Source organism: Vulpes vulpes, chromosome 12 (genome assembly GCF_048418805.1).
Source record: "Vulpes vulpes isolate BD-2025 chromosome 12, VulVul3, whole genome shotgun sequence".
Lineage (NCBI taxonomy): Eukaryota > Metazoa > Chordata > Mammalia > Carnivora > Canidae > Vulpes > Vulpes vulpes.
In genome coordinates, this window is record NC_132791.1 from 76,075,232 (window position 1) to 76,092,062 (window position 16,831).

The 16,831-nt window shown below is 45.3% G+C and overlaps 1 protein-coding gene across 1 annotated transcript; it reads right to left on the reverse strand.

Annotated features, from left to right (window-relative positions):
• Positions 1–13,145: 13,145 nt before the first annotated feature.
• Positions 13,146–16,401, reverse strand: POM121L2 (POM121 transmembrane nucleoporin like 2). Its single transcript, XM_025986591.1, is given in 9 exon segments — positions 13,146–13,169; positions 13,172–13,582; positions 13,584–14,792; positions 14,794–15,327; positions 15,374–15,705; positions 15,737–16,075; positions 16,078–16,221; positions 16,224–16,254; positions 16,327–16,401. Coding segments are annotated over 9 exon segments (3,099 nt in total).
• Positions 16,402–16,831: the final 430 nt, after the last annotated feature.

Below are 16,831 nucleotides of genomic sequence, written 5' to 3' on the forward strand. Positions count from 1 at the left end.
GCTTTCCCTTCCTCTCGGGACCACAGGCTCCTGTTTTGTGCCTCTTTGAGTGACTTGCCCCAAGGACCACCGCTCCCCCTACGTGCAACTTTCCTGCTTCCCTTTCTGCACCTTCCCTCTCCCTTCCAACAGGTAGTTTCGCTGGGACGTGTGGGCTCCCACCCGTCTGGGTGAGAGCCACAGCTCTCTGCTTTTAGAACACTATTTATTGCTTCTTCCTGCTCCTTACACATCCTGCAGGTGGACGGTGCCCTAGGGGGACTCAGGTAGGGCATCCTGGTGGGACACTCCCCCACCCTATCACAATGCAGCTCAGAGCCAAAGAAGCCAAGGTTTTGGTCAGGACCCCTCTATGAACAATGCACAACGCTGTCCACCTCCTTCCTATCCTCAGGCCTCAGTCATTCTTACCTTTCCTCCTTTCTTGTCACAGTGCAGCGCTTGGGACATACCCTCTTGGATTTGCTTCAAAATGCTGATGGGCGGCTGGCGAATAATAGAAGAAAGACATGACAAAATGCTGCTAGCCCTTTATGCTGGTTGGTGGGAACTTGAGTGTTTATCATACTATTCTTTTTTTCATACTTTTTCAAATTGCCATTATGAGGATCTTAAACACTTTCCTTGGAAATAAATTCACACTTAAAGAAAACTGGTAAGAATAAGAACAGTAAAAAAATCTACCTATATACCTTTTTTGGGGATTCACCTATTAACATTAGTAACCACTCCCTCTCCTTTCCTCTTCTCCCTCCCTCTGTCTCCCTCTCTCTACCCTCACCTCACTCCAACTTAGATGTAGTCTCCATCTTCATCTCTATATTTCTGTTTTCAGAACCATGTAAGAGTAAATTGTATATTTCATAGCCTTTTGCTATTATATATTTAAATAGTTATTACCTGGGACACCTGGATGGCTTAAAGGGTTGAGCATCTGCCTTCCTCTCAGGTCCTAATCCCCAAGACTCTGAATCCAGCCCCACGTAGGGTTCGCTCAGTGGAGCGTCTGCTTCTCCCTCTCCCCCTGCTCCTGTCCTCTCTCTCTGTCTCTCAAATAAATAAACATCTTAAAATAAATAGATAGTTCCTAAAAAGGATATTCTCTCTATATAATGACAGTAGATGTATCAGTTCAGTGTATCTAATGATATTGTTTTAAAAATCTCATCACCCGTATTTCAATATATCTTTTGACCAATAATGTCCTTTATAGCACCTCCCGCCACGGATTAGCTATTGTATCAGTTGCCCATACTCTTTTTTAAAATATTTTTATTTAAATTCCACTTAGTTAACATCAGTTATCCATATCCTTTTAGTTTCCTTTCATCTAAGACATCTCCATAGCCTTTTTCTTTTTTATGACATTGACATTTTTTGAGTGTATGGCAATGGCTCACTTTGTTGTTTATTTTGTTGTTGTTGTTGTTTTAAATAACACTTTTAATTTGTGCTTTGTGAGATTTTTTTTTTTTTTTGCCCATAATTAGGTTCAGGTTATGCACGTTTTGTGAATGCCAAAGTGGCCATGATGGAACAGCCTCCCCGTGGCCCATTAGAGTTACCCCTCAGAGTTAGTGTGTATCAATAGCCAGTCTTTACTAGGCTGGTTGCAGGATGATGGTATTTCATTTCCAACATTTTCTGCACATTCTATTGGAAGTCAAAGTGCATACGCATAAATGTAAAGGATCAAAGCAGTACCCTTGCCCCTTCTCCCTGCCCCTGGTCCTCCAACCCATCACTTTATTTATATTTTTCCATGTGATTTTTAAAATTTTTCATTATTTAAGGTGTTTGTTGTTATAGGAATTTGTATTTTCTTGTTACAATGTAGAAATTCACTGAAGAGTACTTTACTTAAAAAATTTTCCTCAAAGGTGGTGACCTCGGGCAGCGGGCCTCGTAGGCCCAGCATGGCGGGCCTCCTCTTGTTCACTGTGCCCAGTGGCTGTTTGTCTCACAGACTGAGGGGTAGCTCAAAGTGACCCGGATTCTCAAGGAAAACTTTCCTGGAGCTACAGCTATCCAAGTCACTGACATTTCAGGAGGCTGTGGAGCGATGTATGAAATCCATATCGACTCAGAAGAATTTAAGGAGAAGAGAACCATCCAGCAGCATCAGATGATCAATCAGGCACTAAAAGAAGAAATCAAAAGGATGCACAGATTGCGGATATTTACCTCCTACCTCAAACACTGACCATGGCCTGGCTGCATAGATGCTGCTACTTAATGCCTTGGATGAACTTGGCTGACACCAACCTTTCCTAGGCATTTGTTAAAAAAGTTATCTATTTTGTTCATAGGCATTTCCTTATTATAATCATAAAAGGATATATTCTCTTTTTAGAGATTAATTAAAGGCAACAGACAACTGAAACCTTTGAAGAGCCACTGGTGATGCATCCGGTTCCTTTGTTTCAGAGGCAGTGTCCTTTTGCCCAAAGTGCTCTCATCCTCAGATACTGCTGTTGTGCTGCTACACATGTGGATTGGAGTGCCAGCTAGTTCTGTTATGTCAAGAGAATTTCTTGTTTCTTCTCCTCTAGAGAACTGCTATTAAGGCCCTTAATCTTACCAAAAAGAAAAGAAAAAAAGAAAAGAGAAAAAAATATCCTTTGGTTTTGCTGTTCCCTCAGTTTAATGCCTGTCTTTCCCTTCCCCTCCAAACTTCTTACAAGAATAATGTTAGACCTTCAATTTCTTACTACCTGGCATGGACTCTAGTCTGGGATCCCAGGGTCAAGATCTTCCTGTTTGAAGATCTGCTACCCTTTGCATCTCAGAGGGAGGTGCAGCCCACCTCCCACAGCAGAAGCGGAAAAGGTTTGCTTTCCCAGCTCCCTCACCAATGGGCACAGGTCAGTGGTCTGGACTCAGCCCATCAGATGGATCTGGACTTTGAATTGGGGCCAAGTGAGCTGAGAAGGAGGGGTGGTGGCACTTCAATCCCAGCAGCCGTGGCAGCAGGGTCCAGCACTCCGGCTTTGCGCAGTGACAGTTTGTGTAACAAGCTGCTGTCTCTGGAGTCCACCGTGGCCATCACGGTGTCTGGGTCTGCAGCATGATTTTTGGGCTCTGTAAACAGAGAGCCTATTCCTGCCCGAAGCAGAAGGGTTCGCCACTGTTCCCACAAATCTGTGACCGTTCCATGTCCTTTCATTAAATTCTTTATTGTTCAAAAATAAAATTTCCTCAAAGACACATTTTTGCAAGTATTGTGGTAAGACTTCCATGTTTTGTTTTGTGTCGTGTGCTTTCTGAGTTTGTCCATGGGATCCTGATGCACAAACTTTTTCACTGTAATGCCTCCCTTCCATTTTTCTCTTAACATCTCACATTTAACTTCTTTGCTTCTGTTTTGCCATAAAATCCATACAGATGGTGTTTTCATGATTATTCCAACATGTATTGCTTTAGAGAAGGATTCACAAAACATTCCAACTAACTTGATCTAAATGTGATAAATCAGACATAGGACTGAATAAAGAAGTGCCAAGGAACAGATGATGACTAGCGCCCAAGTAAAATGCAATATACTCTTCAGGCAGATATCAATGAAAATGTTTTTCCTTCAAGTGTAAAGAAAATATAAAACCATAATTGGCAACAAGTGTGTATTCTGAAAGGTATAATGCTGATCCATTGGAAATTCCAGATAAATTTATCACCTCTGGCAGAGTAAGAAGAGAGAGATTTACTTCTCTTTTGAAATGAGAGAAAAGAGCGGCTTTTGAAAAAAAAAAAAAAACTTTGGGGGAAATACTAACCATTTGCAGAGACTAAGTAAGGTGTGGCAAAAAAAATCACAGGAGTTGCCAAAGGAAAAGCAGATTCTGCAACCTGACCAAAATCTGCCTGAGATCTGGGAGAGAGAAAAATCAGATGCCCTAGCAGAAGATGGTTTCAATCCATTAGCCTCTGGGTTATGGGCCAGCATGCTTCCCCACTGCACCACTCTGCTGGCTATGCTGTGAAGCATGCCATTCTTCTAACTATGAATATGATTAGGTATCTAGTTTGCTTATACCACATAGGTAAACTACGGTTCACTAATAAAATAGAATCCTACTTAGCAATAAAAACAATAAATTTCTGTGAATTTTATTGTATATGTAACAGTGCAATTAAATCTCAAAAACATCATGCTGGGCAAAAAAAAAATACATCCTGTACACAACAGGATGTACTACTATATGATTCCACTTATATGAAGTTTAAGAGCAAGCAAAACTGGCGATAGAAATCAGAATAACGATTAGCTCGCAGGATGCAGTATTGACTGGCTAGGCAGCATAAGACAGCCTTCTGGAGTAATGGGAATATTCTTGATCTTGATGCAAATGGTGGTCACAAGGGATATATATATCTCAAGTTAATTGCTTTATCTACACTTAAGATCTATGCATTTTACTGTATGTAAAGTATACTTCAATAATGTACTGAGATAAAAGGGACCACAGAGATATAATAATCAAAAGAGAAGGAGGGTGGGGAGAGAGAGAGGAGAAAGGAAAATAAATACCCTCTATATATATATCAGGGAGCTAAGGCAAAAGTGGCCACCAGAAGACAACTTCCCAAAATAAGTCGTAGAAACATGAAGTGGTCCTTAGGAACAGGAGATAATTCACAACAGTCTTTGGGAAAAGTGCCTAAGCTGTGCCTCCAGCAGACAATACCCTCTCTCTGTAAAAGGCTGCTTGGGCAAACGTTAGCAGGATTAATCACCATCTTGAATGCACAAAAGAATGACAAACTCAGGGATGCCTGGGTTGCTCAGTGGTTGAGTGTCTGCCTTTGGCTCAGGTAGAGATCCCTGGGATTGAGTCCTACCTCAGACTCCCCATAGGGAGCCTGCTTCTCCCTCTGCCTATGTCTCTGCCTCTCTCTGTGTGTCTCTCATGAATAAATAAGTAAGATAATTAATAAAAAGGAAAGAATGACAACTTAAAGGTGCTGAGAGCATTCTCCGCAACAAGTGAAAGAAAATTTATCTTCACAGTATTACTTCCAGGAATTCATTCCCTTCATATCAGTTCAAGGAGTATAATAAGAGAGATCAGAGCTAAAATACAGATACTTGTTTTCTGGAAAGTGGATTCTTAGGTAGAAATTATGCCTTCTCACCGAGTTAAGTATTTTTCACGACTTACGTATACAAACAACAGACTTAGTTTTCTCCATGTTGTCCACGAGGTCACAGTTCCATGGACACTGGGAAATCTAGAAATTCAAGCAGTGGTTGTTCAACTGGAGAGGTGGTCTTGCATGCTTTTGAGAGAGAATGGTATCTACAGATACACCGTCAGAAACTCTGTGATGCTACCTCTGAAGGCTAGGGATTCTCTAAAACCCAGCTTCATGGTCTCTGTGAGGAAGTCACAAAGAATAGAGCTAAACCAAACAAATGAACAAAAATACGTGTGGCTTTATAGTGGAGGCCTTTGGGGTGAGGAGGAAATACTGAAGAGGGAACTTGCCAGTCCTGATGTGGCCACTCCACATAGCCACACTGCCTCTTTGTGCCTTCCTCTCAAACGTACCCAATGTGATGGAAATAGAAACCATACACCTGCCACAGGAAAATGCTGTAATTTTATAAGGTAGCAAAGCTGAGCTGTCTGCTTCATCACTGGCTACATGGGTAAAGACAATATCACCTTGGTTAGAATTCCCTTCTTTCTCAATATGAAGCTTATCTGTATTTTTTATGGTACAGTCTAGTCTGCTTTAAAATGAGACCCCAAAGATACAAAAAAAAAAAAAAATCTTGTCTTTCCGTTCAACAGATACAGGTCTCAACTCTACTAGGGTAGTTTGCTTGAGCAGAAATCTCATTTAGATTGCAGGATAATAATAAAAAATAATAATAAATGAGAAATTATAATCAAAATGGAAATTTAGATTTCTCAAGAATAAGAAAGCACTGAGGTGTCTGGGTGATTCAGTTGGTCAAGCACCTGACTCTTAATCTCAGCTCAGGTCTTGATTTCAGAATCATGAGAGTCTGCTGGGTGTGGAGCCTACTTAAAAAAAAAAAGAATAAGTATATTTCATATACCATAGGCTTGCATAGTTAAAAAAATTTTGAGCCTCTAAAGATGTATGGTCTCCCAAAGGCTACCCTCCTATATTTGCTATAGTAGGAAAATACACATAAATTTAATATTAAGTAAAAAGTGATATATTAAAATATGTATATACAATAAATACTAAGCAAAATGAAACTATTTCTTCAGTAAATCCTTTGAGCCTTCTATGGGATGGTCATGCCCACCCACCCCAAGCCTAACAGGGTTGTTGGTTTTGGGTTTTTTTTTTTTTTTTCATTTTCCATGACGTTGATACTGTAGGATGTGACACACAAGAGTCATGGGTGGAGATGGATGAACTGGCCAGCCAACCAGCATGACAAACTCTCAACACGATCCCCACAATCCCTCCTGATATCCATGCTTCTGTGTGATCTCTTCCCTTGAGTGTCTGGCAAGACCTGTGTTTTCTCTTCTAACAGAATATGGCAAAGGTGACAGGAGGTACGTGATTACGTACACATGATGATGTGAATAAGTTACATGACATAGTATCACCCATCTATTTGCTGGGGCCTGCCCTAATCCTACCCCTCACCCCATCTCTATCTCTCTCTCCACCTCCCTTCTTCCTGGCTTTGAGGAAGCAAGGGGCCAGTGGTGGCCTATTCATGTTGGGAGGCCCACATGGCCATCAACGATGGCGTAGCCTTCCCTGACACACGGCAAGAAACTGATAATCCTCCATCCTGTAGCAGCAAAGAACGGAATTCTATCAATGACCTGAGTATTCTTGAAAGTGCTTCCTTTTTCAGCCAACCTTAGATGAGATCACAGCCTTAACTAACACCTTCATTGCCACTTGTTGAGATCCTAAGCAGAAGACCCAGCTGAGCCATGTTGAAACTCTTCACTCACAGTAACTATATGCTAATATGTGTTGGGGTTTTTTTTATTATTCATGAGACACACACAGAGAAAGGTAGAGACATAGGCAGAGGGAGAAGCAGGCTCCTCACAGGGAGCCCAATGCAGGACTGGATCCCAGATCGGGATCACACCCTGAGCTGAAGGCAGATGCTCAACCGCTGAGGCACCCAGGTAGCCCTAATGTGTGTTGTTTTAAGCTGCTAAGTTTGGGGTCATGTGTTATGCAGCAGTAGAAAGCTAGTACAACCTGGCTTCATAGGCTATAGCACTCAGCACTGCCAGTCTAGAAACTAGGAATTATGTCAGGGAAGAGAAGGTTCATCAGAGAAGCTGATAAGGCTGTCAAGAAAAAAATCATAACAAAAAACCCACAAAACAATCTTTGCAGATGTAGTTTTAAGTGCCAGTAGGGGCTATACCTTTATAGTGAAATAACTAATGGGATCCATTGTGGTCTTCAGGTTGAGGTGTCAAAATAATCTAATTAGGAAAGTGGAGGGACGCCGGGGTGACTCAGTGGTTGAGCGTCTGCCTTTGGCTCAAGACATGATCCTAGTTTGGGGATCAAGTCCCACATCAGACTCCCTGTAAGGAGCCTACTTCTCCTCTGCCTGTGTCTCTGCCTCTGTGTGTGTGTGTCTCTCATGAATAAATAAATAAAATCTTAAAAAAAAAAAAAAAAAAGGAAACTGGAGGTTGCTTGTTGAGCCTAGCATTGGAGCCATGGGAGAAGAATTTCCAGGGGGAACTCATCCAGGCTGTCGTGGGCATGGCAATATGTCCCTGACCACCTACAGAACCTATGTCACTGTGGGCTAATGCTGCTCCTCCCAGACTGAAAAGTGCATCCTCCTCATCACAGTGCTGCACAAACCCTGAAAGATCCTGCTCGGTAGGCTCCGTTTCTGTGTTGTTTCTTTCTTGGTTTGGGTTGGGTTGGGTTATTTTGGCTCCATAGGGACCATCTCCTTCAGGGTAATTCATTTCTTCTTCTAGCACAAGTCAAGTAAGTTGTCTTCATTTCAATCAATAGACCAACTTACATTTTTACCTATAGTATATTTGAATGACTGTTCTCTCTCACACTTGCCCACTTTCTCTATCCTGAATGTTTTGATTATTTTTTAAAGCTTTTATTTATTTGACACAAAGAAAAAGAACATAAGCAAGTAGAGCAACAGGCAGAGGGAGAGGGAAAAGCAGACACCCTGCTGAGCAGGGAGCCTGACAGGAGGGTGAATCCCAGGACCCCATGACCTAAGGTGAAGGCAGACACTTCACTGATTGAGCCATCCAGGCACCCCATGAACTTTTTAAAGCAATATTACATTTCAAATTTTCATTCACTAATTGCTAGTCAGTTTAGAATCCTTTATAAAAAAAGAACAGTACCTCTTTTCTGAATTTTATATTTACATTCCTTCCTAGTTTTCTTTTGAGTTCCTTGCTTTTTGCTTTTTTTCTTCTTGATATGGTGACTATATATATATATATATATATATATATATATATATCCATTATATATATTTCCATTATATATTTCCAATATATATCCTATTTGCTGAAAGCCCTTCTCCCAGTTTCACAAGTCTTTATGTTTTTATATATAAAAACATATATATGCCATCCAGGCACCCCATGAACTTTTTAAAGCAATATTACATTTCAAATTTTCATTCACTAATTGCTAGTCAGTTTAGAATCCTTTATAAAAAAAGAACAGTACCTCTTTTCTGAATTTTATATTTACATTCCTTCCTAGTTTTCTTTTGAGTTCCTTGCTTTTTGCTTTTTTTCTTCTTGATATGGTGACTATATATATATATATATATATATATCCATTATATATATTTCCATTATATATTTCCAATATATATCCTATTTGCTGAAAGCCCTTCTCCCAGTTTCACAAGTCTTTATGTTTTGGAGTCTTTTTTATTACAAAGTTTCTTAATTTTAACATAGATATATAAGTAATTTTTCTTATTTTTGGTTGTAAGAAGGACTTCCTTGTCCCCAGGATACAAACATAATCTATATTTTCTTCTGAATTTTAAAATAATTTTATTACATACTCTTAGAATCATTAATACATCTGGAATTCATTTTTGTTAATTATATGAAATTAAGCAGTAGTATGTTTTTGTATAATTGAGCTTCTTATACCAATTACAGTTGAGAAATTCATTAACTTCCTGCCAATCAAAAAACCCTAATTCTGTCCTCTATCACCTCTATCACCACTAATTCACCTTCTATGCCCTCCTCCTAAAGAATAACATCTCTTTCCCAGATGGCCATATTCTTTTTTTTTTAATAAATTAATTTTTATTGGTGTTCAATTTACCAACATACAGAAAAACACCCAGTGCTCATCCCATCAAGTGCCCCCCTCAGTGCCCGTCACCCATTCCCCCCCACCCTCCGCCCTCCTCCCCTTCCACCACCCCTAGTTCGTTTCCCAGAGTTAGGAGTCTTTATGTTCTGTCTCCCTTCCTGATATTTCCCAACATTTCTTCTCCCTTCCCTTATATTCCCTTTCACTATTATTTATATTCCCCAAATGAATGAGAACATACACTGTTTGTCCTTCTCCGATTGACTTACTGCACTCAGCATAATACCCTCCAGTTCCATCCACGTCGAAGCAAATGGTGGGTATTTGTCGTTTCTAATGCAGATGGCCATATTCTAATACACATTGACAAGGCTCAAATCTTTCTCCAGCCCCCCTACCCAGTCAGTCTATCCATTCAGTTGCCCAAACCAAAAACCTTTGCTTTCTCCTGGGCTCATCTCTTCATCTCACACCTCAAAACCAATTTAAGAGTCAATCTCTGAAAATATATACAATATCTGACCACTTCTCACCACTTCCATTATGACCTTTCTGGTCTGGGCCACCATTATCTCTCACCTGGACTCCTCTAGAACTTTCCTCCCACTCTCCCCATCTGCCTGCTTACTCTGCAGTCTCATCTCAGCCAGCAGTCAGAATAATACCTAAAAGTGGTCAAACAATGTCACTTCTCTGCCCCAAAACCTCCCTGTGCTCCACATCCCACTCTGAAGTCTGGGACCAGTTTTCTTCTTGTCTGAGGTCCTCTTCCTTCATTCGCTGGCATGACTAGGTCTGTGGTTGAATTGCCATCTTTGCTCAGATGTCAATTTCTCAAAAGACCTCAGATGAAATTCTTAATCAACCCGCCCTGTTTGCTCTATATTTAGGCCACGCCATTTACCATCTCTTTCACCTAGTAGTTACTTTCTATTACATTTATTATTTATTTTTATCACCACCCAGAATAAAAGCTCCGTGAGAATAGGAATTTTGTCTGTCACTGAAACATCTCAAATATTAGAAGAGTGCCTAGGAACCAATATCAGATGGCCAGTGTTTTTTGAGTGAATGGTTGAATAGTCTGAACATTTCTTTCACATTCTATAGTCATTTCACAATCTATGTGAAATTCCATGCATTCTGCCCAAACTGTGTTACCCAGTCTTCCAGGCCAGGTGGCTAAGAATCTGTCTTCTTCAGCTCCCTCTTTCCATCATTTGATACTCTCGTCTGTCCACAACCATGCAGTCTGTTACCAGTTCCTGCTCCTTAACCTCTGTCCTGTTACTACCTGGCTAGCAGTCATTGTTAGCGACTAGTTGGAACTCACATCTTTAAGTGTCTTCACACTCTCCCATGCGTCTCCAAGCTTCCAGTCTGTCCCTGTGTGACAGTCCTCCCTTGTGTGACAGCCAGAACAGTCAAACCCAAACTTGTGTCTTCCCTGCTTAAAATCTTCCTATAGCTCTCCATTAGAACACTGTCCATACTGCCCCATGTTTGTCAGCATGCCCACAATCTGCCCCAAGATCGATTGGCTTCTTCCCAGCCGCACTTAGAAGGATCCCTGTATCTCCTTGGAAGTCAACTCAATAGATCTGCTCTGTCTTTCAGAACTGTCTGTGCACATGCTCTGTCTTTGGCCTCCAATGCCTTTTCCACTTGGTGCTCAGAACACACTAAGACAGGTTTGAAGTTCTGAGTCTGAAATAAGATGACCTTCTGCTGCTTCCATACCCATGGCATTGGCCATTTACATTGGATTTGTTGGCTTACTTACCAATGTCACCACTCACTTAATTTTCCCAAACAGGATTTGTCCTTTGCCTCTGAATGTCTGGTAAAAGCACAATACAGAGCATGTAGTCCTCACTAGATAAATGTTAAATTATCACATAAAGACAAAATCTTGTATTTTCCTCTTGCCCCACTCTGTAATGTGGCAATCTTGAGTCATGGGATGCCTTAAAAAATTGAAACAGCAGAGATATTTAGGGTGAGACATACTTGTACAGTAGAGCTCTAACTTTGGTGATCTGCTGTAGTAGGGAAGAAGTGACCAAGGACTTTGGAGCCATTAGGCTTTATTTTTTTTTTAATTTTTATTTATTTATGATAGTCACAGAGAGAGAAAGAGAGAGAGGCAGAGACATAGGCAGAGGGAGAAGCAGGCTCCATGCACCGGGAGCCCAACGTGGGATTCGATCCCGGGTCTCCAGGATCGCGCCCTGGGCCAAAGGCAGGCGCTAAACCGCTGCGCCACCCAGGGATCCCTCCATTAGGCTTTAAATCCCAAATCTAGCCTTTACTAACTGGGTAGTCTTGGGCAAGTTTCTTAACATCTTTCTGCCTCTCTATTGATAGAAGTTGAATAGTAATTCCTGTATCATATACTTATTTTAACAATTTGTTTTTATTTTATCAACCAATTTAAGATTGCTTATTTTTCCAATTGGACATTTTCCAAGGTATCCATGAAAGAGGAGATAGATGTATTCAGGGAGTCATTCTTGCCTCTTTCCCCCCCCTCCCACTAGGAAGTGCTAAGGAATAGCACTCACTCACAGACCTTCCAGGAGAAGTCTGCTGAAGTATCTACTGTTTCCCCTTTCTCCCTTTGTCCTCAGATCCAATAGGATCCTGCACTGCCTGTCCTTTCCAGGAGAGATATGAATGTGGAAGCGTGATTTTGTGAGGTACAAATTCAAAGAAAATTTGAAATATATACTTTGGCTCCCTAATTGGGCATTTCTGGCTCATACTGGAAGGGATCATGACCTATAGAGAGAAGAACCCTGTCCTCCCCTCTCTAGGCCCTATAACTTCATGACAAGTCATCCCTTAAAGTCAAAACACTGTTGTGAATTCAGGGATCAACACTTGTAGCCATTAAGTGGTTCTTGCCCTATACAATCAGCCAGGTCCCAGAAACCTTTCCGCAGGTGCTCTGGTTCTATCCACATAGCATCACTCCTACAAGCCATCCTCCTCCAAACTCAGCTGACACTACAAAAGGCACAGTAGTGTCAGACAAATGGTGAGAGCGAGTTTCTGCATAGACACAATGGAGAGTGGCAAGCAGAAGGTCCAGGTGGCTTGCTCCAAGCCTGGAGAGAAACTGCCCGAGAGCTTCCCTTTTCTGGAATGATGAGTGACCACTGGGATCTGACAGACTGAGTCTTGACCCTATCAATGTGTTAGGGGCTAAATCGGCAGGAGGGGGAGGATCGGGCTGGAGCATCACTTCTCCTGGGGAAAGATTAAAACAACTTGGTGGGAGGAGGTGACACAGCAAGAGCAGTACATATAAGTGCCGTCAAGGGTCGATCAGTCATGGAAAATGACGTCAGATTTCATCTGATTCAAGGTCAAATTACATCAAAAGCTCTTCTAAGAACTCATTGAAGAATAAAGCAGTGAGGAGTGAGGATGGGCATTCCTGGGGGATAAGAGAAAGAGAACTACTTCTTAGGGCTAAATGAAAGTAGGCTGAGATTTACAGAGAATCTGTTCCTCCCCACAAAGATGCAAGAGAATATGAGCTCTAGTTGCTGCCTTCCTGGCATGTCTGTTCCCTGAGCTCACACCTGACCCAGAGAGGAGCAGCCAAGAAGAAGAACTTCCTCAATCAAAAGGTTTGGTCCCATCCAGTTTCATTCTGCTGTTACCACTAGATATCTTGGTCCTTCACCTTTTTCTAGATTATAAATTTGGACCCACAGGGTGAATATGTAAAGCTCTAGCCTTAGACCTGGGGTATGTTTGCTTTAGAGAATTGGAAGACACCAAGGTTCTTCACAATACTTAGGTCCAGATCTAGGGACAGGGGACACAGACTATTTCTTGTGTGTATGATGCCCTTGCATCGGGAATGCCCTTGCTCCCGATTCTTTGGGGGTTTTGATTTTGCACCAATGGAAAATGAAGAGGCTGATGATCTGAAAGGTCCTCTCCCAGGAGAACCCTGAGCAAGTGGAGAGGGCATCCCAAAGCCAAGGCTACTGTTAGTCTGTATTGGCCCAGGGACAGGCATGCTCTGAGCAAAGGGGGCCATGCAGGGGCCCCCAGACATAGTCTTTCTTGCAGAAATGCTGGCCCTCCCCACGACAAAAGGTGTGTTCTGGCTGGTCAGGCCTTGGGTGTTCTGGCCACAGCCTTTTCCAAAGGGTGTGATGGTGCTAGTTGTCCCACTTGGCACTGCTCCAATGCTGAATGCTTCAGAGTTGGAGCTCATGTCTGGGGCACTGATCCCACAGTCCATAGGGGTCACCAATAGGGGTCACCAATCCCCCAAAGGCAAAAGGTCGTGGGGCTGTGCTGCCAAACACTGAACCACAAGCCCCATTCTGGTGGGTCTGGTTGACAACTCCAATATCAGTTGTACTAGGTTGACCAAAGGGAAAACCTGCTAGAGTACTGCCCAAATTAGGCAAGATGCTGGCAGGGATGTGAAAGGTGGAGGCTGAGGGTGTCAAACCCCCACAGGGTGACTGCGTGGTACTGCTGAAGGCTGGCTGAGCTGGAGCTAGGGTTGAGGTTGGGGACACCACTGCAGAGTTTCCAAAAATGAAAGAGCTACTGAAGCTTGGGCCCAGGGCTGGTTGGAGGGCTCCTGGCTTCTGCCCACCTGTAGCCCTGAATGCTGGCTGGGAGGTGGCTCCTGGGGAGAGTGGGAAAGATGGCCTCGAGCCTGACCCCAAGGAAACTGCAAATGCTGAGGTTGGATTGGAGATGCTGGATGATAATTAGGGCTGGTTTGTGGTGACCAGGGCTGAGGCTGAAAGAGGATCACCCACACCCCGAAAATTGGCAGTGCTTTTATTTGGGGATATCTGGACAGCACTGGTAAGAACCTGGCTAAAGATGGTGACTGTGTGTATGGTGGGAATGGTAGCACGCTGCTGTGGTGGGAAGATGAAGCTTGTGTCTGGAGAGAAGCTGGCTCTGAAGGCACAGGCAGCCCCAAGAAGTAAAGTGTGGCAAGTAGAAGGGATGGAGTAAGTGCTGTCCATGGTACTGGTAACATTCATGACACCAAAATCCAAAGGCTGTGTGCAACAAGAGTCTTTGGATGTGCTGGCTGGGGTGGTGGCCATGACTACAGAAGTCGTCTTGACCAGGCTATGCAGCAGATGGGTAGAAGTGGGAGGAGCTGGAGGAGAGGTTTGCTTGAAAGAGAAGTGAGCTATCCTGGGCAAAGTTTTCAGAGGTCCTAGGCCACCAAAGATAGGCTTGAAGGTGGGAGCAAAGACAGCTGGAGTTGAAGATGCTGCAGACACCACAGAAATGCTGGAATATAAGGAGCATCTGATCTCACTGTAGGGTGGGGGCCCCCAAACAGGGCTCGCTGTGGGGCCAGCAGAAGTTGCAGCAGGACATGAAGATGCAGGAAAATGGGGAGCTGGGTTACTCACTCCAAACAAAGTACTTTGCACAGGAAGTGTTGGTGGGGGGGGGCATGGGAGTCCTAGGAGAGGGAGATGAGGGCCATGTGGCATCAGTGACTGGACAGGTGGGAGAAACTGGGGTCAGCAAGATGAATGTGGCTGTGGGATGTGAGTCTGAAGAAGTGCCCAGCAGGGACCCTGACTTCGTGCAGGGGAAACCATGTAAAGACAGCAGTCTCCAGACCTCCAGAGGTGAATGGGCTACACTGACACCCTCCCCAGGAGGCTCCTGCCTGTCTGCTAAGCTTTCCATCTGTGGATTTGTGCCCTGGGTTGGAGCTGTGCCTGCAGGAGGCATGGGAAGAGACAGCGAAGGCTGAGCAGCAGACCAAGTGTCAGAGCCAGAGTGGGTGGTGCCCTCGGGCATCTCCTCTCTGGCTGGATTGCTCCACTGGAGTCTACCTTTTTTCCGTAAGGCCAAGTCCCCTTCAGGGTCTGCATCCCCTAGCTGGGCAGGTGAGGTCTGTGACAGCAGATCCCCAGGGCTAGAGAAAAGCTGAGGCGTCTGCAGACTTGGTTCCCCAGATGCTGCTGGGAACTGGTCTGAGTACATCGGGACGGCGTCTGCAGACTTGGTTCCCCAGATGCTGCTGGGAACTGGTCTGAGTACATCGGACCGGAGAGTGAGAATGATGACCCTTGCCTTTCTTTTTTACAGGCCTTTCTGGTGGCTGCAGGGAGGCACTGGGAACACTTCTTTTCCAAGACTCAGAGAAAGCTCTAGAAGAGCAGTAGCAACTTGCGATAGCATTTCTCCTGGAGCCGAGGGGGCCACCTGTGCGTGCGCTGGCCAAGGAGTTCATGGAGGAGCAACTGGGCCTCTTGTTCAAGCTGTGATCTGAGCTCCAGGAGTCGAGGCTTCTCTTCAGAGCCCCAGGCGTGGGCACAAAAGAAGTGAGGACTCCAGTTTTCATCAGGGGCTTAAATGTGGATGGTCTGGCCTCGGGGACTCCTTCCCTTACCTGGCAAGCCCCGGGGACGCGGTGGTTCTTCCAACCTCGCCCTCCCTTTCTTGCAGTCTCTGAGGGCCCTCAGCACTGTCTCCTTGGCACTTGGGTCTGGGGGCTTCTCCGAGGGTGAGGACCCTGCGGAGTCCCTCACCTCTGCTGGAGGGCTGAGGAGAAGCACTTTCGGCTTGGGAGGTGCTATCTTGATGGTCACCGGGCTGCACACGGCCCCGGGGTGCCGCAGAGACCAGATAGTCCGCTGGAGGTAGCTCTCCCACCAGTCCGAGGGAAGGGGCCCCACAATGGAATTGTGGGCTCTCTCCATGGGAAAGCGCCTGCAAGACTCATTGGCCACCCACGCGGTGGGACTGGCGGGTCGCAGTTTGGCGGCTTCCTCCCAGGTCTGTGCCGCAGGGCAGGGCAGGCGCGATGGACTTGCCGAACCCGGTGGACCTGTTGAAGCGGCTGAGCCGGTCGGCGGTTCGGCGGCCTCCCGGTCTCGCCCGTGCGCACCTCTGGGACGACGGCGGGGACCCCAGCTTGCCCAGTAACTGCCCATGAGGAGCGATGAGGTGGGTCGGTTCCCGAGGTTTCTGACTGACTCAGCCGGAGTCGGAGCGCGCCTTGTTCCGCTGACGGTTGAACGGGATCCCGGCGCAAGGAAAGTGCGCGGGTCTCGGGGCGCTCGGCAGCCCCATGGGGACAGGGGAGAGTGGCCGCCGCAGCTCCAGCAGCTCGCTGCGCGGTTCTGAGGCTTCAGCGCGGCGCTCAGGCCTGTGCGCTCTCGGCGGCGGCGGCGGCGGCGGCGGCGGCGGCGGGGACCCGCCAGGAGCGAGCGCGCGGCCTCGCTGGGTGCCCACAGCGCCGTCAGGGACTGTGCGGCCCGAGGCCCCGCGCCGTCCCGGAGCTGCAGTCGAGTTGCCGACGGGTCTCCAGCTCTGCCTGCGGCCGCTCAGGGATCCGGGCGTGCGGCCCCGGCACGGATGGGTCAGCTCGCAGGTTCCCCAGAGTCGGGGTGAGCCGGGAGGTCCCAGCCCCGCAGGGTGGGTGCTGGCGGCGCTCGGGGTGCGCAGGGCTGGAGAACAGACCCGGGGCTCCGAGCAGCCTGCAACCCTGGACACGGAATTC